Source organism: Athene noctua, chromosome Z, assembly GCF_965140245.1.
Source record: "Athene noctua chromosome Z, bAthNoc1.hap1.1, whole genome shotgun sequence".
NCBI classification, from domain to species: Eukaryota; Metazoa; Chordata; class Aves; order Strigiformes; family Strigidae; genus Athene; species Athene noctua.
In genome coordinates, this window is record NC_134077.1 from 41544200 (window position 1) to 41571214 (window position 27015).

The window sequence follows — 27015 nt, forward strand, 5'->3', positions numbered from 1 at the left end:
CCTGTGGTGATGAAGACCAACCACATACTCCCCTGGACAAGACACACACTGACTCTATTAAATAAACCCTTCTGCAGAAACAACTAAGACAGTAAAAGAACTGAAGCACAACATGACCAAAAAAACATAGAAGGAACTGGGCTGGTTTAGCCTCCAGCAGAGAACTCAGCACTGTCCACAACTCCATTACAGTAGTAGATGGCGAAGATGAGGCCACAACACTCCTTGGAAGGGCACAGTGAAACCACATGGCACAAGCTGTAATGAGACAAATACTGGTTTCACACTAGGAAAAGTTTTCACTGTGAGGATGGTCAAACACTGGAACAGGGTGCCAAGGAGACTGTGAAATCCTGCTCTTATTTTAAATCAGGCACTAATGCTTTTCTGTCTGCAGGGGTGAGAGTGAATGATCTCCAGATGTCCCTAATGATCCTTATAATTCCATTACTCTAGCATGGGGTCCATACAAAGCACTTTTGGAGATTCATTCTAAATCCCTGATTATCTGACCAGCTCTTTGGCAGGTTTCCAGTGAGACTGCCCTTGCTCTTCAATGCTCCACATTGTCAGGTATTAATACATGTATTGACTCTCAAACTTTCCATCAAAATGCTTGTTTTAACATTAACATATGTTTTCTTTTTCTTTCTTTCTTTTTTTTTTTTTTTTTCCCCCAGTATTCTGGATTGATTTTATTCACAGAAACAAAAAAGCATATATATAAAAAAACAAAACACCAACTTATGAATTTGGTTGAAGAGTTTTGGTCAAAGAAAGTAAGTATGCAAACTTTGTAAGAGTGTGAGTGTTTTATTTTGATTTCTATAAATGAGACGTTACACAAGACAAAAATCTGAGAAATAGTGAAAAAACCATACCCTGAAGATTATTTGTTCCGGGTTTGGATCAGATTAAGTGTTTTGCTCAGCTGTAAAACAGAGGGCATTCCACATCAACTGACGTCTGAAATTCCGCAAGAGTAAATTTTCCAACTCAGGTACCAGACGATGGCACCTGCTCACCTGTGCAGATCCCACAGCTCTGCCTCTCCTGCTCCCCATGCGCACCGGAAGCCTGACACAGACTTGGCAACATTTACTGCCCTGCACCGATCGCTGAATCGGGGCTCAACTCACCGCTGCCGCTGTGGGGCCCAGCTTCGGCGGGAGGTGACGCGGCTCGGCCCCCCACCGCCGCCGGCTCTCTCGGAAAGGAAAAGAAGCACGGCGAGGCCGTGGGCCGTTAGGCTACGGGCCTCAGCTCCTCTGTGCGCCTGCGGAGGATATGCCTCCCGCCGCCCCAGGTGCAGCCACACCTTGCCGGGCGAAGCGCGGTATCCCTGCCCGCAGGGCTCACGGCGCCGCCTGCCATCGCACCGCCCGCCCGCCTCTTACCCGGCGCCACGGCTGCCGTGGGTCCCGGACTTGGGAACGAGGGTGTACAACGTCCACGCAAGGCGGCCGCTGGAGCCCATCTGCGAGGACTACAGACGCTGCGTCTGCGCCCTCTGCCCGGCCCTGGGCCCGCACCATGGACACCGCGCTCGCTTCCTGCCCAACGCCGTCTGCCACATGCAGGTGAGCGCCACGGACGGGCACCGGGCGATGTCCTCGGGGCATGCCCGGCCTGGCCTGTGCCTCCCCCGGCACCGTGCGTGCACGGAGCAGCTGAACCTTGCGGTGGGTTTGCTGCAGCGGGAATTTTCTCTGACAGACTAGGTCCAGCAGGTCGGCAGGACAGGGCTGGGGTGTAACCAAGAGCTGGGGGGGGCCACAGGGCACGGAGCTGGAGCAAAGATCTTCCTGATTTGATTATGTGTCCTGGCGGTTTTTATTTCGTTTCTGAGACTTGTGCAGCTGGGTTTTCTTTTGCCAGGGTGAGACGGTGGCAACTCTGAGTATTAGTGCAGTGGGCAGCACTAGGCTGTCTTCAACCTTCAGCCTTGCATTGCTTGCCTTATAAACAGCTTGTGGAGCTCAGGTTTTGTTGTCACATCAGTTTTGTAGACTGTGCTGGCTAGCAGAACAAAGTTTCTGTACTTTGTCAAGTTCTCTGTAAGTCCCATATGGTCAGGGGTCTGTGTCCTATCACTGCACAAGGACATGGTTCTCATGAGAGTTATTCAGTCACACCCCAAGCACATGAATAGAAGGAGTATAAATCAGGGGACAATGGGGAGGGGACATTGAGTGTCAGGTCACACGATGCAGCATTTTCTTCTCAGACCTAAGGTGGGGGATCAGAGGAGCTTCGTTACCCCAGAGGACTTGTTTTCATTGCCAGGTTGAAAGTACCTTTGACAGAAACGTGCATGCCACAAGGGAAGGGGAAAGGCTGTTTCTATTTGTCCCCTTCCCCCATTGCTGTAGCTTGCTAGACCACAGTGAGTCCACATGCAGAGAGTCTGTTCTCTGACAACTCCTTGGGGATGGGGAACAGGGGTTGCTGCAGATTAACCCTGGTAGACAGCTAAGCACCACACAGCTGCATGGTCACTCCCCCTTCCTTGCCCAGTGGGACAAGGGAAAGAGCAAAGGAAGACTAAACCCAAGAATATTTGTGATTTGAGATAAAAATAGCTTAATAAGTGGAGAAGTTGAAGAAGAGAGAAAGAGAACAAAACAAGCAATGCAAAGGCAGTCACTCACCACATCCCAGAGGTAGACAAGCACAGCCAGTTTCTGAGCAAAAGATGGCTGACCCATCTAAACACACTCTCTGTTTTGTTGCTGAGCATGATGGTAATTACGTGGCATGGAATAACTCTTTGTTTAGTTCAGGTCATCTGCCTGCTGTGCACCCTTCCAACCTCCAGTCCACTCACAGTATAATCACATCTAAAACACAGCAGCATATGAGCTGCTATGAGGAAAATTAAGTCCATCCCAGCATCAGCCAGCACAGGGGTTCTTCCCTAGACTTTTTTTATTCATCCCAGTTTAACTGTCTATGGAGCAGACACAGGAGGCTTTGCAAACTTGCCCAGTGCTTCCTGCTTGTGCTTTGTTTTACTCCAGAGAACCTACCAGGAGGCTTGCTGAGGCCTGCATGCTGTGGTGCTAGGCTTGGGAGGCTTAAAAAATAGTAATACAGAGGTCTGATGTTCAGGAGCTTATTTTTCCTCCGCAGTTTTAGAGAGCTCCTTCCCACTCCTCTGGTATTTTGGAGCAGTGTTGCTAGTAATTTTCCTAGTTCCTACAGACTGTGAGCAGATGCACAGATCATGCTAAATTCCTTTGGCATTTAATTGCACTTCATGTCAGAGGGCAGTACACTAGGCTGCAAGCAAACAGCAGAAAAGGGGAAAGACCACTGAAGAAGTCAGAACAACTCAGAGCACTGTTCATGCCTGCTGATCTGCTTTCACTGGAAGTATCCCTTTTGCATCTGGGAACTCACTACAGTGTTTGCATTCCCTTCATGACACCAGGGCAATGTGTGGATGCAGGTGTTATACTGTGGCAGCCTGATTTTAGCCAGGGTAAACTGCATAAAGCAACAAGTTGTGCCAGTTCCCTGGGGGTTTCTTGGACACAGGAGAGCAGGTGCTGGGGAAAGTTACTTGTCTTGGTGTCAAAATAGGAAGTGAGCAGGGTAGAAACTTGAGTCCCCATGTGACATTGTTCCTAGGAAGTCTCTGCTGACATCAACTAGCTTAGGGCTTCAGAGATTTCAGGCACAAACTATCAAAAGTAGTTGTAGCCTAAGAGATTATATTTTGACTAGTGATTTTGTTTGCTGGAGGCATTTACTCTGTGCAGTCCTTGTGATGTGCCATCAGACAGGCACATGTGAAAATCTTTCTTGGTGCTTTTAGCTAAGAAGACATGATAACCATTGTGCAAGGTCCATCAGCTGGTTCATCCCTGTATCTAAGGTTGTATAAAATCATCTGGAAGGACACAGCCTGTGCTTCTGAATGCAGGACATAGGACCAGTATGCTGTGCACTGGATATGTGTCTTGTGAGCCTGACTGAAGCTAGGAGTCTCATCTCTCAGAAATCTGTGCTTTTACAGTGTTCTCACATGAGCGAGTAGGGGCATCCAGGCAATCCCTAAAAGAATGTTTCTGGAGTTCGTTCCTCAGAATGAATTATATATGTTGCCTGCCAGTGTTGCAAACACAGTGTCTCCACTGCTAGGAAGCAGCTCTTTCATTTACACCTGTAAAGAAAGTAATGCTTAACCAGAAATACTTGGGGTTAGCATAAGTATTTGCATATGATCACCGTTGTGAGGGAGTGAGTGCATGAGGTGCCATGTTTTACTAGCAGAGAAGAAAGACTGGGTTTTGCTCTGTGGTCTTTGTCAGTCTTTGAGGAAGGGAATGAGGTCTAGGCTGCAAATTAAACTGACAGGGCTTATCCCTAGTAGAACTCCTGAATCTTCAAGTGGTGCAAAACCCCTCTGGACCTTCAGAGAAAAGACTGGGAAATTGTGGCTGTAGTGGATGGCGTAACTTGAGTGTCCTGCTCCATGCAAGAACATTTATCTGCTTGCATGGATGCACCTGTGCCAAGGGACTTCCAGATCTGGAATCTCCAGCTTTTGCTGGGAGCCCATCCCATTTTCTTCTGACTCTGTCATAATCAAATAAAAAATATGTCCGAAAAGCAGCAATGTTGCCCATGAAGCAACTCTTATGCTCATTTTGTCAACCCTGCAGTGTTTCAATGTCATGCTGACCTGGGGATGTAGGAGTGAGATGGTACATGTGCATGCAGATGCTTTTTAACTGGGTCCCAGCTGCAGAACAGGACACTGATAACAGCTACAGCTCTGGAGCTAGCTTATCTGGTATTAATTGAGAGGCTCTGTTATAACACTAGTGCACTGAGAGCATTGCCTAGATCTTTCATGGTACTGATGACAAAAATGGATCACCAAGTGCACCAAGACTGTTCACCCTGCTGGACACAGGAAAGCCAATTTCAGAGGTCTGTGGATGAGAAACTGTGGGGCTAGACACAGCAGAATATTAACTGCGCTGTTCTGCTCAGTGCATCTCAGGGAATGCCACAAGTATCACAGATACCATTGATTACCAGCCAAGCTGTTAAAATTTGTTCTTGCAGGCAGTCAGACTACAGCATCACTGTAGTAATACTGGGGTATTTCTGATAAGTCTTTTGTACACTGGGAAGCATCCTGAACATTCACTGGATTTTGACTCTAGACAGAGCCTCCCACTGATCCTCTTAATAAAAGTATTTGGCTAGCTGTCATTCTGCTGCTAAATGCATGAGTATGTAGTCTTGAAATGCATCGTGCCATAGATTTAAAGAATGAAACTTTTTTTCACCATACGTTTCCCTTTCCTTGTGAAGCTGGTACTAATTAGCACAACTTTCCAAATCTTAACAGTATAATCACCACAAGAGGGTAAAATGTTGGAATCCTTATGTTTCATCCACTATTGGCCTTAATAAGACTCAGAAACTGGGTGTTTCAGTGACATTCTCCCCTATATGGAAAGCAAACTGGATACTGATTTCTGTTTTTTACAGATACTGTTATGAAACAGTGTTTTATTTTATTTTGTTGCTGTATAGGAACTTATGGTGTTGTGTTTGAAGGATCTAGAAGAGAGAGAAGAACATGAAGCTGGTAATAGAAGGAGTGTAGAGCAGGCTGCTAATGATCTGAAGGTAAAGCGTGGTTTGCTTCTCCAGTGGATGGTCATTTTCCAAGGAGAGACATTTTGCTTTTTTCTGTGGGTATTCAAAGATCCAGGCAGCTGTTTCCTCTCAGGAAAAGAGTGTATTTCCCATACCCACCACAACACATTACTATCAAAGGGAGAGAAGAGAAAAAGAGTCTCCAAAGACCTGCTCCCCAGTTTCTGAACAGCTGAACATCTCTGGAAGAACAATGTTGAAATTTTTGTACAGAGGAATAAATAGCCCTAGTCATGTGTTGTTCTGGCTTCACTGATGTATTGCACTGACCTGTATTATTGAATAGTCTGACTTCAGAGTTAAGTAAACACAAGAACAGCTCTGTTGATTCTGTCTTAAGAGTGGGAATGTATGCTAAGCTCCACCTCATTTATAGAGTATGAAATGGCTTTTGCTCTAAGAAGCAGCTCTAATCATCTCTATTTCAGAAATGTGAGTAAGAGCTGAAAGGAGCTCTGTAGAGGTTTGGGACATTGTGGTTTGATGCCACTTTGTTTTGGAGGCTTTCATTTCCTCGCAGCTCCCTGCCACTGACTTGCTTTAAAAGGGGGCAAAGCATTGCTATTGAAGGACCAGGTCTGCTGCTTCTAGCAGTTAGTACCTGACTCTCTTACATTCCAGCTGAAAACAGCATTTGCTACATAAATAAGCATTTTGGAATCTGCCCTCAAGCTTTTCCAGGCAAATCCCGGCTGCACTCCCTTAAGGGGTAAACACCCATTTCCAAAAAGATGCAGCTAATTAGTAAAATTCAGCCAAAATGTAACTTTGAAAACCTGGGAGAGAAATGCCTGAAATGTTTATGGTCTGTTGAGTATGGGAGGGACACTCTTTTGCTTCATTTATAGGCACATGCCATTATGAGCAAAAGGCAGATGTCAGACAAAGTGACAGAGCTCCGGTTACTACTTCAGAAAGAGGAGAATCTGGCAAAAAACTTCATTGATGAAAAGACTCAGTAAACCCTGGAAGCACATGATCAGCAGTTGGAGTCCTGTCAAGAAAAGCTTGCAGCCCTGGAGAACTTCTCATGTTGAATCGGACAAATACAACAGCACAGTGATCCTATTCAGTTGCTGGAGGTTGTATTGTATGGTCTCTTTCTACCTCTTATCCTCATAGTCCTTGGTAAATTGCTCTAGTAATCTCTGCAGATCCTTCTGTATGTAAGCAGCATCTTTCTTGCTGCATTTTAAGCTTCTGTTGGTATTTTGGTGAACCACTTTTATTCCTGATCTTTGAGCTCTTAGGTGTTCCTGCTATGACATTGATTTAATGTCTGCATGAAATTCATGTTAATTTTAAGCATATATGGAACAGAGCTATACATGTCTCTTAATCTTGAAGACAAACACTGTATCAGGTCTTTCCTTGTGCAGTGTAATATGAAAGTCTGAGGAAAGGCATCTCTCTTGGGAACCTTAGGAGGAAGGCTAAATTGTTTAATTTCATTAATCACAAGAGATCCTAATCACCCTCAGCAATAGCCATCGTTTTACTGAAGGGATCAGTGTTTTTCTTTTTGCCTGCAGATAAATGTCAGCCTCTCTTAATGATCTTCACCTTCCTTGAGAAGAGTGTGTTGCCATGTGCTTATGTCCTGACACAAGCCAAAGGATGCTTTTTCATCATAGGATGGCCTGTGGTGCATTTTTACATTCTTGCAACTTAGCAGACTTGAGAGTTTGCACTGTGACTGATATGGTCCTGGCATTCAGCTGTGTGCTAGCAACATGCCTCCAGATGGGAAGCTGCTCTTCATGTCTTTGGAGAGGTCTTTTGTGCAGGAGGTTGGATTTTATTCTTAAATTGCTTTTAAAGCTTAGTGGCTTAATTTTCCCATTGTTGGGATTTACCACAAAGGGTCCTAGCTAGGTTAAACTCATTCCCATCTTGGAGTGTCCTGGAGGGCCCTGTTTTAAGCATGACTGCTGGGTTTTCCATCTCTGTGGTAGTCCCTGGCTTCACGGACAGGAGGAGCTAATGCACAGTCTAATGAGCATTTAATAGGCAGGCTGAACACTGCAAGGCTTGCCTGTTATGGCCCATATGTTTACTTAGTGATGGAGCTGTCCTTGCTCAGTGGTGTGTGAAGCTGGGAGTGAAGAGTCTATTCATGTCACTGTCTCTTCTAATTCAAGAATTTGACTTTCTGTCCTCAGAAACATGGAAATCAAGAAAGAGATGCAGGAGCTCAGGCACCTGTTAGAACAGTGTCATCCAATACCTCTCTCATTTGAGCACAAACTTAATTATTGTAAGCACTTCATGATAATTCTTCAGCCTATTTTACAGAAACCACTAGAAGCCTGGCTTAAAGAAGGTACCTGGGAGAGTGCTGTGAATTTTGCTTTCTCCTGCTTTCCTTTTAAATGAAGTGTGATCTGTAAGTAAGAGCAGGACTTTTTACCAAATCACCTGGAGAAAACAGCAGCTTTTCAGGTGTGGATACCATTCTCTGACAACATTGGTGTAATGTTGCTATAACAGTGGTGATTTAGAGGTTTCTTTTTCAATGCTGAAGATGGCCTTTTGTGCCTTAAAGTTTGTCTGGTGCTTTTTTCCAGCTCAATCAGTTACTTCAATGCAGCTTACTTCTTCCTGCAGAAATTATCTTGCTTATATCCCTAGACCATCACATCTACACAACATAGCTGTTCTTGCCTTTCAGTCACTGTTGGGTGTAAGTGCTTTTGCAGGACATCTGGCAGGCATGGAACATCAGGTACCTGTAAAATTTGCAAGCTTTTTCTACTTGATGTACCTGGTGATCTTTCTGTCTCAGGCAGTCTGAAAAATTATCTGGTTTTTGGTACTTTGAAGGTGGGTTAACATGTTCTGCTTAGAGCTCCTTTTGTCTTTGAGCAGGTGTTTCATCCTTAAGTGACCTTTGGCACGATTAAGGCAAGGATTTTCCTAATAGGATGCAGAGCCACAAAGCCAGGGAAACCCTGCTGCTTATTGAGTTACAGGTGAGCAGAGCAACACCAGCCATCACATTTCACCCAGCTACCTTTTAATAATCCCTTTTCTGACAGCTGCCACCAAGAACAGTGTAGCAGGGTGCTGGGGTAAATGTTCAGACCAGATCTGAAAGGCCACTGCAGGATGTGTGGAGAATTGCTATACAGTACCATGCAAGTGCTCTGTAGCTGCCATCTGCAGTTGTCTTCAGCTGCCTGACTGTTCTCATCTGATAGAGGAGGGCTTTTTGAGGTATGGGAGGTTCTTACTTGGGGTTCTGCTTGATTGTGTAGTCTTGTGGCAACACTGGAATCCAGCATCTCCAAGCTAGCCAGAGAGCATAAGGCCAACAGCATACAGAGTGAGCAGCCCTTCCCCAGCAAAAGTAACACAGTTTGTCCCATGAAGTTGGAAAATGGAGTGTTACAGTATGTCCTTCCCCAGAAGGTAGAATTCACACTGAAGAGACAAAACTCAGATACCCTGTCCAGCAAAATTGCCTATGGTGTTTTATTTTTAAAATCTTCTTGACAGTACAACCATGTTCTTCCACTGGCAGACTCCCTGAACTGTCCCTTTTCATCTCCAACCAGATGTTTTCAGTAGCCTTAATGCCAGTGCAAAGGAGCTGGAATAGTGTTGAAAACCATGTCTCCTGTTGATTGGTTGCTTTTCTTAAAATGTAAGTATGGTTGAACAAGTTAGGAGGACTCTGAACACTTACAGCTCTTCACTGAAACAGTCAATGAATGTGTGCTCCCACACGGTAAACGGTATCTTACCTTTAAGATACCTTTTGTTTCTGATGTTTATAGTGTCTGCAAAGAACAAGTGCTTGGTGTTGCCTGAAAGTCATTGCCCTTTTCTGTACCTCAGGTTGGGAAAGAAATTTTACTCCCTGTCTCTGAAACCTCAAACCTTTGTTTTTACTCAGGACTGCCTGTGTGTGAATCAGCTAGTGACTAATTTAGTTTCTGAAGATTTTTCTATTCCCCAGATCACTGTGGTCTGTCTTTAATTATATGTCCATCATGTAATGTGTTAAGGGTCAATCTTCAGGTGATCCTTTCTTCTGGTTTTGGTAGGAAAGACGTACAGTGAATTGTTCCATCTCTTTGATGGGAAGATGGACATTTCAGTGGCCTGCAGCAGGTAAGGGCTGCAGCTGTTTTTAATCTCAAAGCCATAATGTTCCCTATTACTGTGGTACCTGGTGGCAAAGGCCTGTTGTAACAGAAGGTGTGTTTTCCAGCCTGGCTCCAGCCCAGTGGACACTATGACTGTAGCTAAGTAATACCCTGACTTCTGGTTGTTACTCAGTAGAGAAGGCAAGGGACAGTACTGTGCTGGTAGACTGGGTTACATGCTGTCCCTGCTCCTATAGGTTGTGTTCTAAGAGGGGTATTCTTCAGTGCTGTTACCTTGTCTTGTTTCTGTGCTCTCTTGAATGAGCTTCTAAGTCCAAACACTGCAACTTTTTCATTCCAAACAGGTTATCTCAACTGGAGATGAGCAAACAGGTGTTACACTTGTAAATGCAGCAGGTGTTAAATCAGGAATGCAACAAGGAAAGTCTGTCTTCCTGGCTGTGATATCATGGGTCTTTCCCCCCTGTGTCATTCCTAAACTGCAGGATCCAGACTGAGTCAGTCACTTTGTAACCAGAACCTGTTAAGGTGCTACTAAGCTTTTGGCTGGCAATGAACTAGACTACTGAGTTGCATGAATGCTGCTCTGTATCTCTACTTCAGGCTGCCCCTTGATAAATTCATGGAGAAAGCACTTCACATGTGAGCAGTCACTTTAAGGGCTGAAAAGACAAATTCTTAACTCTGTTAAAGCTAGATATGACATATCACCTAATTAAGAAAGATGTGCAGGTGCTCATAAGCCAGTGAAATTTAAAAATCTTAGTCATAAATATTTGGACTTAAAGTCACTTAAAATTTTCATTACTTAGAAAAAGTGGAAGAATTTCAGTCCTACAATAATCCAAACAACTCTAGCTGTTTTGCATTATTTTTATAGTCAAATTCAAATTTATGCTTCCAAACATCAGCACCTGGATGCAGTTCATTCCTTGGGTTTTTGTCTTTTTTTTCTTTTTTTTTTTTTTTTTTTTCTAAATCAATGGAGGTATTTTCATTTGCTTGAGATTTAGTAGTTGCATATTTTACGAAAATCTAGGTTTTCAGGTAAACGTGACTGACATCCGTCACTACTTATTGGCACAGCTTTTCAAGTGCTTACTGGAAAAAGCAGACACTGACGCTAGGCTTTTTAAATCCTTCTTACTTTAAGTGTCTTTTGGTCTGTGTCACTTGTGTTCTGTACAAACCTATTGTCCCCATTGTTTACCTGCTGGAAGTGACTTGGAACAAAGACAGTCATAAATGACAGTCAGTCATTCAGAAGATAGAATCCTGTAGCACGCTGTTTTAACTGCATGAATAATTCCTGTTTCCTGTGTTCTGTCAGCAACTGTCTACGTGCACAGATGTGACTTAGGACCTATTCAGACCACATGAACACCAATATTAGCTTTTCTGGATGAAGTGTAGTGGAAATCACAATAAGATGTTGCATGTGTGAAATGTACTCCTGTAGTGGTATGCTTTTGGAAGTTTTAACATTGATTACAGACAATACCAAAATTAAAATCATAAAGATTTTCTTTTTGTTTAGAAAATGATGCTGCTGCAGTTAATGCATACACAGTGCTATTTGCTTCTCCATTTTGTTGCAGTATATAGGTGCAGATTGCAGGGGGCATAGTATCAGCAGTGGACTCTCTAGCACCATGACATGCATTTCACACATAAGCAACTCTGTCCACATGTCTTTGCCTCAAATGAAGCAACTGCTTCATTTCTGGTACCAGGTGTGTGCAGTGATCTTACCCAGATGAAGATGATCTGTTAGGTAGGCTCTGTGTATAAAACAACTGATGTTGAATCACTTGTTGCCTGTATTTTAAACACAGCTGATGTTAGAGGCCACAGCAAGGCAAGGAGGAGGTGTGGGGTCCAGCTGTATCTTATAACATATGCCTACCACTTCCTTTTCTGAAACTTCACAGACAAGTATAGAGCATAAGTCTTTGTTGCAATTAACTGTGCAGTGAATGGGCCCTCACTTAATGCAAGATGTCTTGCAAAAAGAGCATGTGGTGCTCTTTTACAGTGAATTATGGGAAAACTCAGAATCACAGAATGGTTTGGGTTGGAAGGAACATTAAAGATCACCTAGTTACAACTCCCTGGCCATAGACACTTTCCACTAGACCAGGTTGCTCAAAACCCTATCCAAGCTGACCTGGAATGCTTCCAGGGAGGGGACAGGTTGGATGACCTTACGGTGCCTTCCCTGCTCATGGCAGAAAATTGTGGGAAAGTAACAGAGGACCAAGAGAGAGTGGAGTGGTTTATGCACTGGTCTGACAGCAGAGGGGAGGACTCCAGCCTGAATGAAAACAGCTTCTGGGCTTTAGACAATGGAGTGTGCCAGCTAGCCCAGGTTAGACACATTTAATTTATGGGAGAGGAGTCTATGTAAGAACACAGGAGATGAAATAGCAACAAAGTCAAATAAGTGACAAATTAATTCAGTTGCAAAGACAGATTTCTCTCATACAGTAATCTGATGTATAATTACCTTTCATTTTTAAATTCAACAATGAAGAGCAATGAAAATACTGAAGTTCGTTTCAATGGGTCTGTTGCCCCCCATTTTGTGTTTATTTAGTACTATGCTGCCTGTAAAGGACAGTGAAAGACTGCACTCTGTGAGATCACATGTCTAAACATGTAGTTCTGATATACTACACTGCACAGAAATCAAAGCAATATGGATTTCAAAATATTATAAACACTTGTTTCCCTTTCATTTAAAAAGGGATTTACTCACCCTGAAAAGCAGCTTCAGGATATTAAATGTATTTGTCATCTGGCATTTAAAACATCTAAGTTTCAAAGTTTATCTAAACTAAGATTAAAATCATATATTAGGAAAAATTCCTTCACTGAAGGGGTTATGAAGCATTGGAACAGGCTGCCCAGGGAAGTGGTTGAGTCACTGTCCCTCGTGGTATTTAAAAGATGCGTATAAGTGGCACTTAAGGACAAGGTTTAGTGGACTTGGTAGTGTTAGGTTGTTGCATTTAAGGTGATGAACTTGACTCCCTGACTACAGTCACACCCACACACTTGAATGTGGTCCTTACTTAAGGTCTTCAGGACCAGGGACAATGATTGAGTTCTCCCCCTCTAAAGGGATATAGTTAGTTAATTGAATCACTCTTATGCTAACAGTTTTCATTATAGTTGATTTTATATACTTAGGACAATTATAAACACAATGACCATTAATGCATATTGTATCAAATTTTAGATCCAACTGGTAATACCAAGTCCAAACGAACTGAACAATTTCAAAAGCCACCTTGACTCTTGTAGCTTGCAGGTGTCTTCTGCTACTTGCTGTATCTTCTTTAGCTGTGTAACATTAGAGGTGTAAACACAGCAGTCAGTACTGCAGAGGTTTAAATAGCCACAAAGTCCATTTTGATGCATTAGCATTAAGTCTAGTGCCATGCAGTTCTGCAGAGATAATGCTGAGGTGGCTTGTAATTGAATGTTGAGCAGATACAGATTAGCTTCGGAAGCACCTCTACTTGATAATCTAATTTGCTTAACCATTTTCACATTCTCATAGTGGCATATCCAAATGTCCAAGAACCTTCTAGTCCCCAGACCAGGTGAATGGCTGCTCATGGGTCTTGCCATCCCTCTACATTTCCATCTGGTATTATTCTTGCCCACTTCATGCGAGTCGTCCAGTGGGACCGGACAGGAGTCCTTTTCCACATAAGACACAAAGTCAGGATTTCTAAGGTGCACTGGAGTGCAGGCAACCCAGCCCGTAAAGAGGTGTACATACTGCCATCATTACAGGCCCAGATCAAACCAGGCCCAGATCAAACCAGCTGGAGCATCACCAGAGGCAACTCAGCAATCATTATGAGGCACAAAATCTGCACTGACCGCTTTGTCACCACTTGCATACATTACCATAATCCAGACCCACAGTTACTGGGGAGCCCCAGTTCCAGTGAGGATTTGGAGAGCCTTTCCTGTCAAGTGGGAAATCCTACGTGATACGTCCACCCATAGGTGAAGCATCCAAAGTTGCTGCAAGCAGGTCCAGCCTTATATACCAAAAATCATCAAGCCAGAATAACTGGCAACTTTGTTTTGAGGGGAAAATATCTGGTTTCATTCTCCTGTTGGATTCCACCCAAAGCCTGGCCAGGGCTTGATGGGGGAAAACCAAGGGATTTTCTAACAAGGCTGAATACTTGGGTTCTCAGCAAGCTGGATACATTTTCTCAGCATTTCATCCTCACTACTGATTATATTCTGTCTAAGCTGCATTTTTCACTAGTGATCTTACATCATTAATGTCAGCAGCTTTGGCATGGGGCCTGTTGTTCAGGCTTCAATACTTCAACACTTTAGCAGTTTTACATCTGCATAGGTGGTTTGTTATAACCTAGTACAATACCTACTAGCAAAATAGTTATCAGTTCTAAAATACACAGGATTCATCTGTAGGTCAACTCTGGCTTGGGCCTATTGTCCAAGTCCTAGCTCTTCAATTGGTCCTTTGACCTATAGGTGAATCATGGCTGTCAAACCATTTCTGTGGTTAGTGACATTAGTTTTTGTTCATCAGTTAATGATGTCTTGTCCTAAAAACATTAATAAGACAATGAACATCGACACTATAAAAAAATTTAAATTTAAAAAAGGATCCCCCATTGTGACTCAGATATGTCTCCAGGGGAATTTACCTGCAAGAAAAGGAAAGAAAAGCTTCTCGGTTCGTTTTGAGAACCAGAAGTGGGTTATAATTAGAAAGACAGGATAATCCATGTTGTATCCATTTTGTGTTCCTTTCCATGAATATCTTTGGCTGTCCAGGTATACTTGTTTATTGGGGTATCCAATACCAGTTGGATACCAAGTGGGTACTGCTCCCACCGGGGGAGTTCAAGTATAACAGGTTGTTCTGGAAAATGAGATGGATTTCTGGGGTGGTCAGGTCTGGCATGATTGTTGGAGCTTTTGGACAGAATGCTGTCATATTTGGGCATCCATTTATTGACATATTAACTCCCCTTCTCCTTCCTGCAGAGGCCATAAATCTAAAGCCTACCTAGCTGTATTCACCTTCTCAACTGTGAACCATGGATATATTGATTTACATGTTTGTCTTTTACTGACCTGCTTTAAAGCCTATGAAACTTTTAAAGTATCAGTGCATGTATAATAGTACAATGCTTTCTACTAAAAATGTCAGGTTTTTCCTTGCAAAACTGCAAGTTCCAAGACACTGCCAGCTGTGGTCTCCTTTACAGGTGTTTTGTAACTTGGACTTCAAGAGTCCTGATGAAAGTAGCAAGGTTTTTTTTAATGGTTTTGACTGCAGATACTGCAGATGGAAGATCAGCAACCTGGGAATATGACAGCTTTCACCCAAGGCTGAAATTGTCTGATGACCATCTTGTAGTAAGCTGTAATTGGAAGAAGGTATTTTATCCTTGTGGTCCCCAAAGATTCAGTAAATTATGGCAAGTGTTGAGCAGATTCCTCTCTGGAAGCCATTACTGGGAATTTGATTTGCTTCATGAAGATGGAGCAGGATGGTGGATTGGCGCAGCATACCCTTCCATTGGTAGGAAACTCTGAAACCTGTCGACTGTGCTGGAACAGAGCATCTTGGTGCCTTAAGAAGTTTAATTATGAATACTGGGCATTTCACAAGGGGGAGAGAATCCCCATCCTTATAGAATACAATCCTGATTGCATTGGCATTTTTCTGGATTACAAAGCAAGAATCCTTTCATTCTACAATGTTACTGATGGCATGGCTCATTTGCACACTTTCTGCTGCAAGTTCACAGAACCAGTTTACCCAGCCTTGAAGTTCTGGGAAGGGTCCATTGGAATATGCAAACTAACATAAGGAACAAAACAAAAAACACCTACTATTTCATGCTTTTTCTGTTAAAGCCATTTTAGCAATGATCTTCATGAACTAATCTCTTGTCATATTGAAGTTGTAACTCTGATGCTTTTAGAACATAACATTTCAGTTCAAGAAAACCAACTTTAATTTTTAATGTATATGCATTTTTCAATGCGGGTAAAGGTGATCTGGCTTTTATAAATTATGTCAAAGTGCCATATATATTTTTTGTATTTTTTTCAACTTGCAAAATGGAAGAAGTCTGGTTCAAAGAAGCATGTTATAACAGAGATTTTAACCTGGATATTGCCATCTCTTTTTTTTTTTTTTATGAGCTCCCTCCCCTAATCTGCCTGGAGCAGCTGCTATTACCATATTGTGTATGGCAATATGTTTAGTTTGGTTCAAGCTTTAAGTTCATATATTGCATGCTGTTATAGTTGACAAGGTCAGATTTGGATAATAAACGCACTATGCTCATACTTAAGTATTGTCTTGGAGAAATCAAAGATAGGCAGCAACTGTTGTAAAGGTCCCTTCAAGTAAAGCTGAAGCAGGAGCTTCTGTAGCCATGCTTAACAGCTGTTAGCTGGTCTTACTTATGACAGACTGAACTGGATTTCTGGCGGGTCCTGTTCTTGCCACACTGGAAGTATAATTCAGGATATTATACACACAGGAAGTCCTGTTCTTGCCACACATGGAAGTATAATAAACAATTGTGTAACACCTCCAGTAGAAGATGAAATGCCTAAAGGACCCACAGGTGCAATAAAAATACTAAGTCAGTGGGGCACTTGTGCTTAATTTATTTTTGTATCCTATTTGCAAAGGCTCTTTAACTGCAGCTGGATAAAGATATGCTTGCATAAAACTAGGAGAGACAGTTTGCAAGTTTCTGTGTAGGGATATATATTTTTTTTTTCTCAGAACATTAATTAATAAATCCTGAAAATTTCTGGAGTTTGTTTACAGCAGCCTCTAGGGTCAGCCCTGCTGGAGTAAAGAACCACTGCTACTTGAAAGGGGTCAGGTAATCCTACAAAATCATCACTGGTGCGGGCAAAGGCGAGACCATAGGTTGAAACACAGAAACAACAGCTTATTAAGCTTTTTTTTTTTTTTTCAAATTTTAAATTTAAAAAAAAATCTTAACAGTTGAGTAGTTTGTCAGTGTAAGGCAAGCATACTGCAATCAATCAGAACTCACATAGGATCAAGCACATGATTTAAAGAATCTCTTCTTCCCAGTTTAAAGATATGAATAGAATTTCCTATGAATTGAAGAAGGGTAAACATTTTGAAAGTAAACAGCTCACAGGTACAGAAACACCACTACCAAATTCAAGATACTTCACCAACTTGTCACCAAGAGGTAGCAAGTTCCAAATAACCATCACTAAAATGACTCCACAACAGAAAAATGCAGTTAAGTTACACTGAAGTAGTTTTGTGTTAATGAAACTAAATGAGGAATGCCTGGTTTGCAGCTGCTGCTATATGGCTTCTTCCTGGACAAAGGGAAGACCAGCAGGCTGACAGGATTGGGACTGCATTTCTCACTTGAAAAATGAGAAACTGTGATGCAAGGGCAGAGCACACAAGAACATTGACAGTCAAGCAGCCAGCCTCAGCTGTCTCAAACACTAGTGTCCCAACCCAATGTATTTGCTTGTTAGTACAGGAAAGAGGTTGCTGAATCTTCACCAGCATCTGGCTTCCTACTTGAGAAGCTGCCCCTAGGAACAAGCAGAGGTATCCAAATGCACTGCAGAATTAAGATTCCAGGCTTCACTCACCTCACAACAGATACTTTTGACATTTTTTTGAATTTTGAAGCATAGGTTAAGTTTATTAACTTAACCACTGATCCATCTCAGATCTAGTTTTCCCCCCTTCATCTGTCTGGCTTGTCCTCTTGCCTTTCAGTTCACAAAAAGTACAATGAGGCTCTTTCTCTTGCACCTTGGGACCTTTCTACATATCCAATTTGCTTCCTTTCTTTGTACTGCCTCTTGAGAACCTAGTTTTCTCAAGCTCATTTTGCCCAGAGTGCAGATTCCTGCAACCCACTGCTTTATCTTGAGACTTTATCTTAAGGCTTTCATCTTGAGAAAAATCCATCAGGTTGTAGGTATAGTTTTCTGTTCAGTGTTATGTGAACTTTCACTTATCTGCATTCAATTGCAACCAGCATCCTGTTACCACAGAGGTGAGGAAAACAGCAGAAAAGACAGGAACATCAAAAGATACAGGGTTAGAACAATTCAAAGTGTAGATAAAATTGTTGTGATTTACTATATTCTTACCAGAAAAGGGAAGCTTTTGGAAAGCAGCAGACTTAGATTTGACAACACTCCAAGTTAATCTAGGTTAAGTGGAATGGAGAAAGGAGGAGTATATTTTCTAGACACAAGGCTATTCAGTTTCTAAAAAAATTTGCTCTTTGTAATTTATATCCACTTACTTCAGAAACTTCCTGCTAATAAGAATCTGAAAATTCTAACCGCTTGGATCCTCATAATTACACCCCTTAATTTACCATGCTGCTATACTTAAATATTTGTGCCATAGTGCAGTACTACATCATGAAATATAGAATGGAGTGCTTTGGTTTAGCACTTCACTTTTTTGAGAGGATTTTCCACTGCTTGCTCAGTGATGGTTTCATCTTCTTCAACATTTTTTTTAACCTTCTGGCCCACCAGATCAAAGATGGCTTCTGGGGGAAATCCCTTAGGCTCTCCCACCTTCACTGTAAGCATGTCAAGTGTCAGTACAGCACCTTCAGGAATTGACACTTTTGCCACAACAGACTTTCCCAGCTATAAAGGAGAAATTAAAAAAAAAAATAAAGATTAAGTAAGTCAAACATATTCCTAGGCTTAGTATACCAAAAAATGCTAAAAAATATTCTGCAGTTACTTGGGAACAGGTTGTGTGGAACTGCCCTCCCCATTAGTACTTAATCTAAATGAATGTTGAGTTAGCGTGGAAATTAGCATGGAAACCTTCACTGTAACTAAGCTGCTCGGAACATCTAGACCCTTTCTGAAACTGGATAATGAATCAGAATAGAGGGAATCTCATTAGAATGACTAGTATTCTAGCTTAGAGTAAAAGCAGCTCATATACAGTCATAAAGACCTATTACTCCTGCTGCTATTACAGAGTACTTTGTACTCAGCACTACTGAGACTGCAACTTAAATACTGTGTTAGTTTTGGGGTCCTTACTACAAGAAAGACATTGAGATGCTGGATCACATCCAAAGAAGAGCAACAAAGCTGGTGAAGGGTATAGAGCACAAGTCTTACAATAAAGGGCTGATGGAACTGGGGTTGTTTAGTCTAGAGAAAAAGGAGGCTGAGGGGAAACCTTGTTGCTCTCTACAACTACCTGAAAGGAGGTTGTAGCAAGGTCAGTCTTTTCTCCCATGTAACAAGCAATAGGACAAAAGGAAATGGCCTCAAGTTACACCAGGGAAGGTTTAGATCAGATATTAGGAAAAATTTCTTCACCGAAAGGATTGTCAAGCACTGGAATAAGTTGCCCAGGGAAGTGATTGAGTCATCATCCCTGAAGGTATTTAACAGATGTGTAGATGTTGTGCTTTGGGATATGCTTTAGTGGTGCACTTGGTACTGTTAGGTTAACAATTGGGACTTGATGATCTTAAAGGTCTTTTCCAACCTAAATGATTCCATGATTCTACCCGACTTAGTTAACCTCTGGATAATATACATAAAACTCCATTATACTCAGAATCATGCTTTGGTAAAAACAGGTACTGAATGTCAGAATGCCAGTTTATAATAAATGACAGGTCTATGCTAACATTACAGTAGGCTAAGCATAAACACTGTGCATGCTGCTACTTAGCAGGAATTTCTGAGTGCGGAGGCAGAAACACTGCTGCAGTAAACAATGAGCAAGCTATTTTTCTGAATATAGAGTTATTAGCTATAGGTCTAAATGAGTTTCAGCTATACGTGACTCAAAAGCAGAAGTTACCTTTTCACTGCAAGCCATTTCACAAGGCAACAGTTGTTTGATTGGAGAACCCATTGCTTTTTCCACAGTACGGATGGCTTTCACTAACTCCGCCAGTTCATTTGGCTCCAGGGATGCTTGGTGGTCACTTCCTTTCCATGTTTTGTTGAGAGTCACATGGCGTTCCACTACTTTAGCACCCATAGCAACAGCTGCCACTGAAATGGCTATGCCAGTTTCATGCCCCGAATAGCCAATGGGGATATCAGGAAAAGCTGACTGATATGCCTTGAATCATGACAGAGTTGGTCTGAATTACCAAGGTAGCAATTTCAAAGACAAAGCAAATTTAACAGTGATAAATACAGTATAAACCACGGACAATTACTGTGCCATAAAACAAGCAGTTGGTTATACTGAGAATTAATTTTTTTTTACATTCAAAAAGTCACACTGCATTAGCAACTGTTGTGTTCTAAAAATTTCACTAGGAGAAAAGAAGGTATGTTCTATTCTACAACTTCTGTTACGCTTTTCTTTTCAATTCACTAGTACTCTTCAAAACCTACATCACTGTAAAGTTACAGTAACAAAGTAGTGCTCTATTTTCATCCAAGAACCCAGTGGACTGGTTAAACTTAACCTGTATCCAAAGCAGATTTGTTCAGCCCTGTATTTAAAATCTTGAACCCTGGCCAATTCAGGAAAATTTTCTTGCATCATTATCAGGAATATCCAAGTAATATTTTCAGTGAAGGAAACTATACAAGGGCCTAATCCATTTTCTTCATTGCTCTGATACTCACATGAAACATTTTTAACAGAAGTTTCTGTTCTAGACCCCTATTTAGAATTATGTTCTCAATTCCATACACCTTAATGGTAACAGTCTACCTCATTTTTCTTTATGCTACAAAGCACAGGGTTAACATGTTAACTATATGTCATATTTTCCTCTGTTTAACAGTGAATACTTCAGCAATAACCTTTTTACATTTCTCAAAGCTGTGTTCTACTACAAGAGGATCCGTTGTATATTTTTACTTCAATGCGTGCATGAATTATAGGAAGCAAATTCCAGTATGAGTAAGATCTGGAAATATATCTCAATAAAAGTGCATAGTGCTTTTCTGGTACCCTACCCATGGCACATTCTGCATTACTCACTGACCGATATAACACGGAGATTGACATCCTCTGGCTGAAGCGGGTATGCACTGGTGCATTGCAGGAAGCAGAAATTTGGATTGATGGGCTTTACAATCTGATAAACCTGATGCATTGTGTTCATTGACTGCATCCCACTGGAAATCACCATCGGACGACCTAGCCATTAGAAAACATGTACATGTTCTTAGGTCTGTAAGAAAGCTACACAAGATTAAATTAAATTCTTGAAGTAAATTAATTCAGTAAAACTAGAAAAGGAAGCTGGGTGAACTTTTTTTTTTTTTTCCAAATCTGAAGGTGATTTTCTTCTAAAGGTACTTGAGATTTTTTTCCAAAATCAACTGGAGGGAAGATCTAGTACCTGATCTACTGAGACATAGTGATGTTTACCAAGAGAACTCAAAATGAAATGCTTACCTTTCTTTGCAGTCTTTTCCAAGTACAGAAAATTGTTTGTATCTCCTGATCCTACTTTGAAAAACGGAACATCCAGTTCATGTAGAAATTCCATAGCCATCTACAAGGAAGAGAAATCACTGCATCTTAACACACCACTTCAGCTGGATCAAAGATAAAGAACTACCATACTGGGAAATAAGCAACCATTCAAAATGGCAAAACCAAAGCTTAATTAAATTGGCCATCCATCCATCCATCATACATTGCTCTTGAAATAAGGTTTACTATTCCAAGGATATTAGTTTCTGACTTAGCTGTTTAGTACAGGTGAGCTCCACAGCTCCTCTAACTTTAAGATGAGCTTATGGGACATAGCATTCATGCTGGTTTTATTGGCATGACCAGAGAAAGCAACTACCTGCAGATGGGAGCTTGCTTGATGAAGAAGAAACGTACTGCAGGCACGCAGGCAGTCCTCCTGCTACGTACTTCATGCAGGACAGAAATATTAAACCACAGAGTGTTTAAAACTACTGGTAGTTTTCCTGAATAGATCTGTCACTCTGAAAAATCATATGAGTATGCTGAATAAGCACATGAAAAAAAAGTAAACAACCCAAAAGGCAAGTCCTCAAATGGATTTGCTTCCAGGGGATACTAGAGAATAAATATAAAATATGCCAAAGACTGTAAACCAGTTTATTCAAATGTTAGTTATACCCTGTCGCCTTCTAAAAATGTGTGTGCTGTATTGAGGATAATTCAGGAGTTATTGGAGGCTCCATGAAAATCAGTATTACATCAGTAGGTGGGCTTTTGAAGTTAGTACTTTTAAGGAAGAAAATTCCAAACCTATCACAAGCAAGAGAAATTGAAGTCCTCCGTTCACATCCAGGGGAAACCATGAAATAGTTACATAACTTTGTTCCAATTCAACCACCCACAAACACTTTTAATTTCTTTAGCTCAATCCTGGTTGCAGTCAAATTTACTTAGTGCCAGAGAAAGAATGCTATGTTCAGAAGGGAATCACATCTTCAGTCTAATTTTTCTATCATCATTATAATGTAGATCCAGTTTCTTGTACCTAGGATGCATAACATCTCTTTATTCACTAAGATGCCTTGTGCATGAAGTAATGAATACACTATATTAAAAAGCCACAGATCTACTCTGAGGAGATTGCACAAATTGTATGACAGATAGACCTCATATCTAAGTCCACTCTTCATTAGGCAAATTTGTCTTGAGAATTAGCAGCTTTTCAGTATGAGATTAAAGGAACAGGAAATAATCTCAAATAATAGGGATGACATTAAAGGGAATGGTTCAATGAGATCCTGTTTTGTCTCCAGTACACACTGGAACAGAGTGGTTGAAGGGGTTACAGCCTTTATATTTACTTCACCCATCACTTCATTGATTTCCTCATATAGTTAAACACACAATTTAACCTCTTTGACATAGCTGGAGTCCAGATTATGTTCAATTTACAGAAGTTAACATATTCTCAAGGATTTATTACATAAATTCATGCAATATTTGCTGTAAGTTCCAAACCCGTGTCTTGCAGAAATGCCACCAGAAATCTTGGGAGCTGTATAATGTAACTGCTGTTCAAAAACAGAAGATACAAACACGTATCAGTACTCTTAATTAGCTGATGAGGCCACACACAAAGGAGCACAGCATCTAGAGAAAAAGAGGGATCCCCGTGGTGGAATCTGATCTCAGCTGCTGCATATGAAAGGTGTCCTGCATTGTACTACAGCCTTTAGAAGACTGAGGTTTTAACATCAAAGAAAGTGTGATTTCCCTCCCCTAAAGGCATATGGGCATAAAGACACAGAAGTCCAGGACTACCGAATTTAATTACTATTTTCATAAAGGAGTAGGTATTCAGCAGGTCTCCTAGACATGAAGATAACAATACAATAAACTGACAACACCTTCTTTTTCCAGATCTATTTCTAAGTCCATGGCATCAGGCTACTGCAATACATGGAAAACACCTTTTTGTCTGTCAGACATCTGAAGCAATTTTTTATGGTATTTGGTGCTCATACCATCTCAGTTGGGGCATAGCAATTCAAGGATTTTGTCTAACAGGACAGTATGTTGATAGAAGCAGTGAGAATGGCCAGAAGACTAGAAAAGACAGCATAAAAAGTTTGAAGGAATTGGAATTGCTTAGTCTAGAGAATGCAAAACAGAAAAGAGATGTGATAATGGTGTTCAAATACACAGAAAGGAGATACAAGGGAAGTATGAACTTTTATGTCAGATGAGGCAGGACAAAAAATTATGAGAAATAAGATTAATCTGATACATTAGGAATTAGGAATACAGGAATTCTCTCTGATGGTAAGGAGAGGAGGGACTGAGCCCATCACTTTAAAAGATTAAATAAATCCCATCCATGTCCCATTCTGCATAAGGCTATTTGCAGAAAGATGGATATTGCTGTACTTGCATTATGCAAGAGTGTCTAGCTTACCTCTGGAAGGTCTCTTTTAGTTTGGTTCTCTGTATTTTCTAGGTCACAAAAAAAACTTTTAAAAAAAAAGTAATCTCTGATTACTTTTACCAAGTTTAACTGTTACCTGATCTTTCCAGTTTACACATTTCAATTGTACATTGTATTTGTTAACACTGTAATTAACATCATTTTGACGAAGGCAACATGCAAGAGTTAAGAGAAATATACATCTCTTGAGGGAGAACAGCAGCAGGTGAGCTTCATGGAGTTTACAAGCTGGTGACTAACTGTTCAAGGGCTCAGTGACAAAAATCAGTAAATGCTTCAGGAGTAACAGGGCAAGGTGGAAATCATTCCATGAGATTAGTAAAAGAACAAAATGTAAGCACTTCTGCTGCTTAGAAACACCAGCTGGGGTCTAGTAAACAGCAGAAAGGAAAAAAATAGGGAAATAATAGGGATTAAGTTGAAAAAGAAATCTGGTTTAAATACAGAGGGAAGTCTGAAATGCTTGGAGCAAATATTCCAGACAACACTGGATAGCAGTCAGACTGCAGTCTGGAGCTGAAGTCTCAAAGCCTTGATTGTTTATGGAGTTCAACTGAGGCCTTGTCTCTAATATGATTTACTCTGCATAGTTACCTCAGCATACATGGCAGGTCTTCCAAAATGTTCAGCCATCTACTCAACCTTTGCAGAGACACAGGTGAACTGGCAGAAGTACAATTACTCTGGTTTCCTCATTTAGAAATTCAGAATCCACACATATTTAGTGTTCTTTTTATGTAAGAACTATTGTGCCTAAGTAATAACCAATAGACACAACAGCTGGACTCTGCTTGTCATTCCAGTATGGCTTACATACCTCATCCATGCCAGAAGCTGTGAAGAAAATGCCAATGTCCTCTGCGTATTTCTTTAGCTCTCTATATTGGTCATGACTAAACTCCAAGTGGCGCTTGTGCTCTCCATAAGTCTTTCCCCATGAGTGTTTAGAGGTATAGGGCCTTTCTAAGGCTTTCTTGTTGAATTTGTACTCCAGTTCACTCTTCTGGAACTTAGCACAGTCTGCTCCACAGTCCTGCAAAACAAGTTAGTGCACACTGAATGGAAGTGCAAGTGAAACTGCACTCATCCTAAATTTGAACATAGGGATTGTGCAACTAATGTGCTCATTTTAAATGGAGTTTTCACATCATCATCATCATAGCAATCACCAGAGGATCTGCACATACAAGCCATTTTATTTCAAAATGTCTGTATACTTAATAGAGTAGCAGTCTAGAAAGAAATCATACTAAAACTACAGAACTGAACTGTCTCATGCTATGCATGCCACTTATTTGAAGAATTGATTTCTGTGGCGTGTTCCAAGTTGAGCTGTCATATGATAATTTTACATGAAAACAAGTGACAGGATTCTCTAGAACAAGGAGTATGGATCTGAAATTTGTTTGAAGTCACACAAACAGTTAAGTTAAATTATCACTACACTATTTTGCACTTATACCACAGTCATAAGCCTGAACACACTACACCCTGACTTCTTCAGTGATTATATGCTGTTTTCTAACATAGGTATATTTAATGTATATAATACCAAATTGTAAAACAGCTTGGCCGTCTTACTGAATGACACAAATATTACCTCAAAAAAACCTAATGCAATCAAGTCAAATTAAGAGGTTCATCAAATTAGAGGAACAGGCAGTTCAGCAGTTACTTGATTCTTCCCAGATTCACAGTTAGCTTATGACACAACTGAAGGATTTCTCTAACGCCTCGGAGACTATATTATCTGCCTGTATCTGTCCGTGTATGCGCATGTAGGCGTGCCGTGAACGAGGTAGGGGCTTCCTGAAAGCGAATACCGTGTGATCATAGGCTGTGAGTTACAGATCCAAAGCTACAAAGCATTCGATTTGTTGACCCTCACCACGACAGTCTCCTTGCTGCTGCTTTATTTTAAAAATTCCTCCTGTAAATCACTCCCCTCCTCCCACGCAGTGCCACCGGAGACAATGTTCCCCGACTGTAGTGTTCCACCGCGGGGATGGCGTGAGGCTTCACGACCTTCCCCGGGTTTCCCGGCCCCCGCCGGCGTCCTGGGGCTCTCGCTCACCTGCACCTCGCTGCCCATCTCACTCGAGTAAGCAAGCCTCCGCAACCAGCGGAGAGAAAAGCCTGGTTGCCGCGGAGCCCCGGCGGCCCGGCCACGCTCCCACCCCTCGGCCACCCCGCCTACCAACGGCAGAGCAGCCTTGAGCGCACCTTGGCCATGCGGATCATGCGCTTGGCGAGGGCCAGGTCGCCCTGGTGGTTCTGCCCGATCTCTGCGATGATGAAACACGGCTGCTCGCCGCCAACGCGGCGCCCAGGACACAGCTCGAACTCCCGCGACATGATGGCCGCCACACCACTGCTCACGCGCGACTGCGCTAATGCTCTCCAGACTTGGCGACTCCACCGCGTAAGCCTGTGGCGGGCAGCCAATCCGCGCTGTGGAAGGCGGGGCCGGGCGCCATTACCTTCTCCATTGGTCACATCCCGGGAGGTAGGCGGGGCTGCTTCTGCTTGCGGGGCCGCCAGGTGGCGGCGAACGGATGGGTGTGCCTCAGGGAGGCCGCGGCGGGGCGGGCGCAGGGGCTTTATGGCGCTGTACGCGCGGGCGGAGCGTGCTGGGCGTGTGGGTTGTCTGGCTTGCGGCCTGAATTCTTTGCAGGCCCTGGGGGCTAGTCGGTGGTCTAGCGAGAGTGACTCCAGCACCTCTTGGGCGGGGGTGGCGCTCGGCAGGCGCCTGGCCGGTGAATTCCTGGTGCCGGCCGTGGCGGAGCAATAATCAGCCTGTTTGCATTCGTTGCATGTAGTGGTTTATTGACCATAATTATTGGATAACTACATTTTAACTCCAATAGAAATAAAACAACTGTTTTACGATAGTGTTATCAGTCAAGAATTAAAACAAACCAGGCTATGCATGGGCTGTCCAGCCAGAGATCAGTGTAATCTCAAAAAATGTGATAAATCGTCCTCATTTCTCCCTTCTTCCAATTTTCTCTTGGCTGAACCTGATAAGATAGGTTTTAAACATTAAAAAAAACCCAACAAACAAACAAAAAAACCAACCTCTTTTTTTAAACATTTAATTGCTTGTTTATTTATGTTAGTCACAGGGGTTTTTTCTTTAATACAAATGTGTGTCTTTGTGGAGAAAAATGACGAGTTAACAGCTCTGAAAAAAAAAAAAATACTCTGCTTTCAGAGGTATTCACATGCTTAGTTATAACACATTCCTGTCT

The 27015-nt window shown here is 41.9% G+C and overlaps 2 protein-coding genes across 2 annotated transcripts; one reads left to right on the forward strand and one right to left on the reverse strand.

The window, feature by feature from the left end:
- The first annotated feature begins 1010 nt into the window (after positions 1-1010).
- TRIM14 (tripartite motif containing 14) lies at positions 1011-15672 on the forward strand. Its single transcript, XM_074931671.1, is given in 8 exon segments — positions 1011-1580; positions 5557-5652; positions 6531-6772; positions 7845-8005; positions 9240-9272; positions 9275-9328; positions 15145-15388; positions 15390-15672. Coding segments are annotated over 8 exon segments (1683 nt in total).
- Positions 12338-26160, reverse strand: NANS (N-acetylneuraminate synthase). The gene is made up of 6 exons (XM_074931427.1): positions 25988-26160; positions 24582-24797; positions 21256-21355; positions 20840-20994; positions 19690-19956; positions 12338-18500 (listed from the first exon to the last, which is right to left on the reverse strand). The coding sequence occupies exons 1-6, from the start codon at positions 26117-26119 to the stop codon at positions 18291-18293; spliced, it is 1080 nt and encodes a 359-aa protein (XP_074787528.1). The 5' UTR covers positions 26120-26160; the 3' UTR covers positions 12338-18290.
- Between the last annotated feature and the right edge of the window lie 855 nt (positions 26161-27015).

Coding starts and splice junctions, on each gene's coding strand:
- NANS (XM_074931427.1), bottom strand. CDS start 26,119: ATGTCGCGGGAGTTCGAGCTGTGTCCTGGGCGCCGCGTTGGCGGCGAG. Junction 19,957..20,839: donor TCAATCTCCGTGTTATATCG/GTCAGTGAGTAA, acceptor TCATGATTCAAG/GCATATCAGTCAGCTTTTCC. Junction 18,501..19,689: donor AAATGGCTTGCAGTGAAAAG/GTAACTTCTGCT, acceptor TCTCCTTTATAG/CTGGGAAAGTCTGTTGTGGC.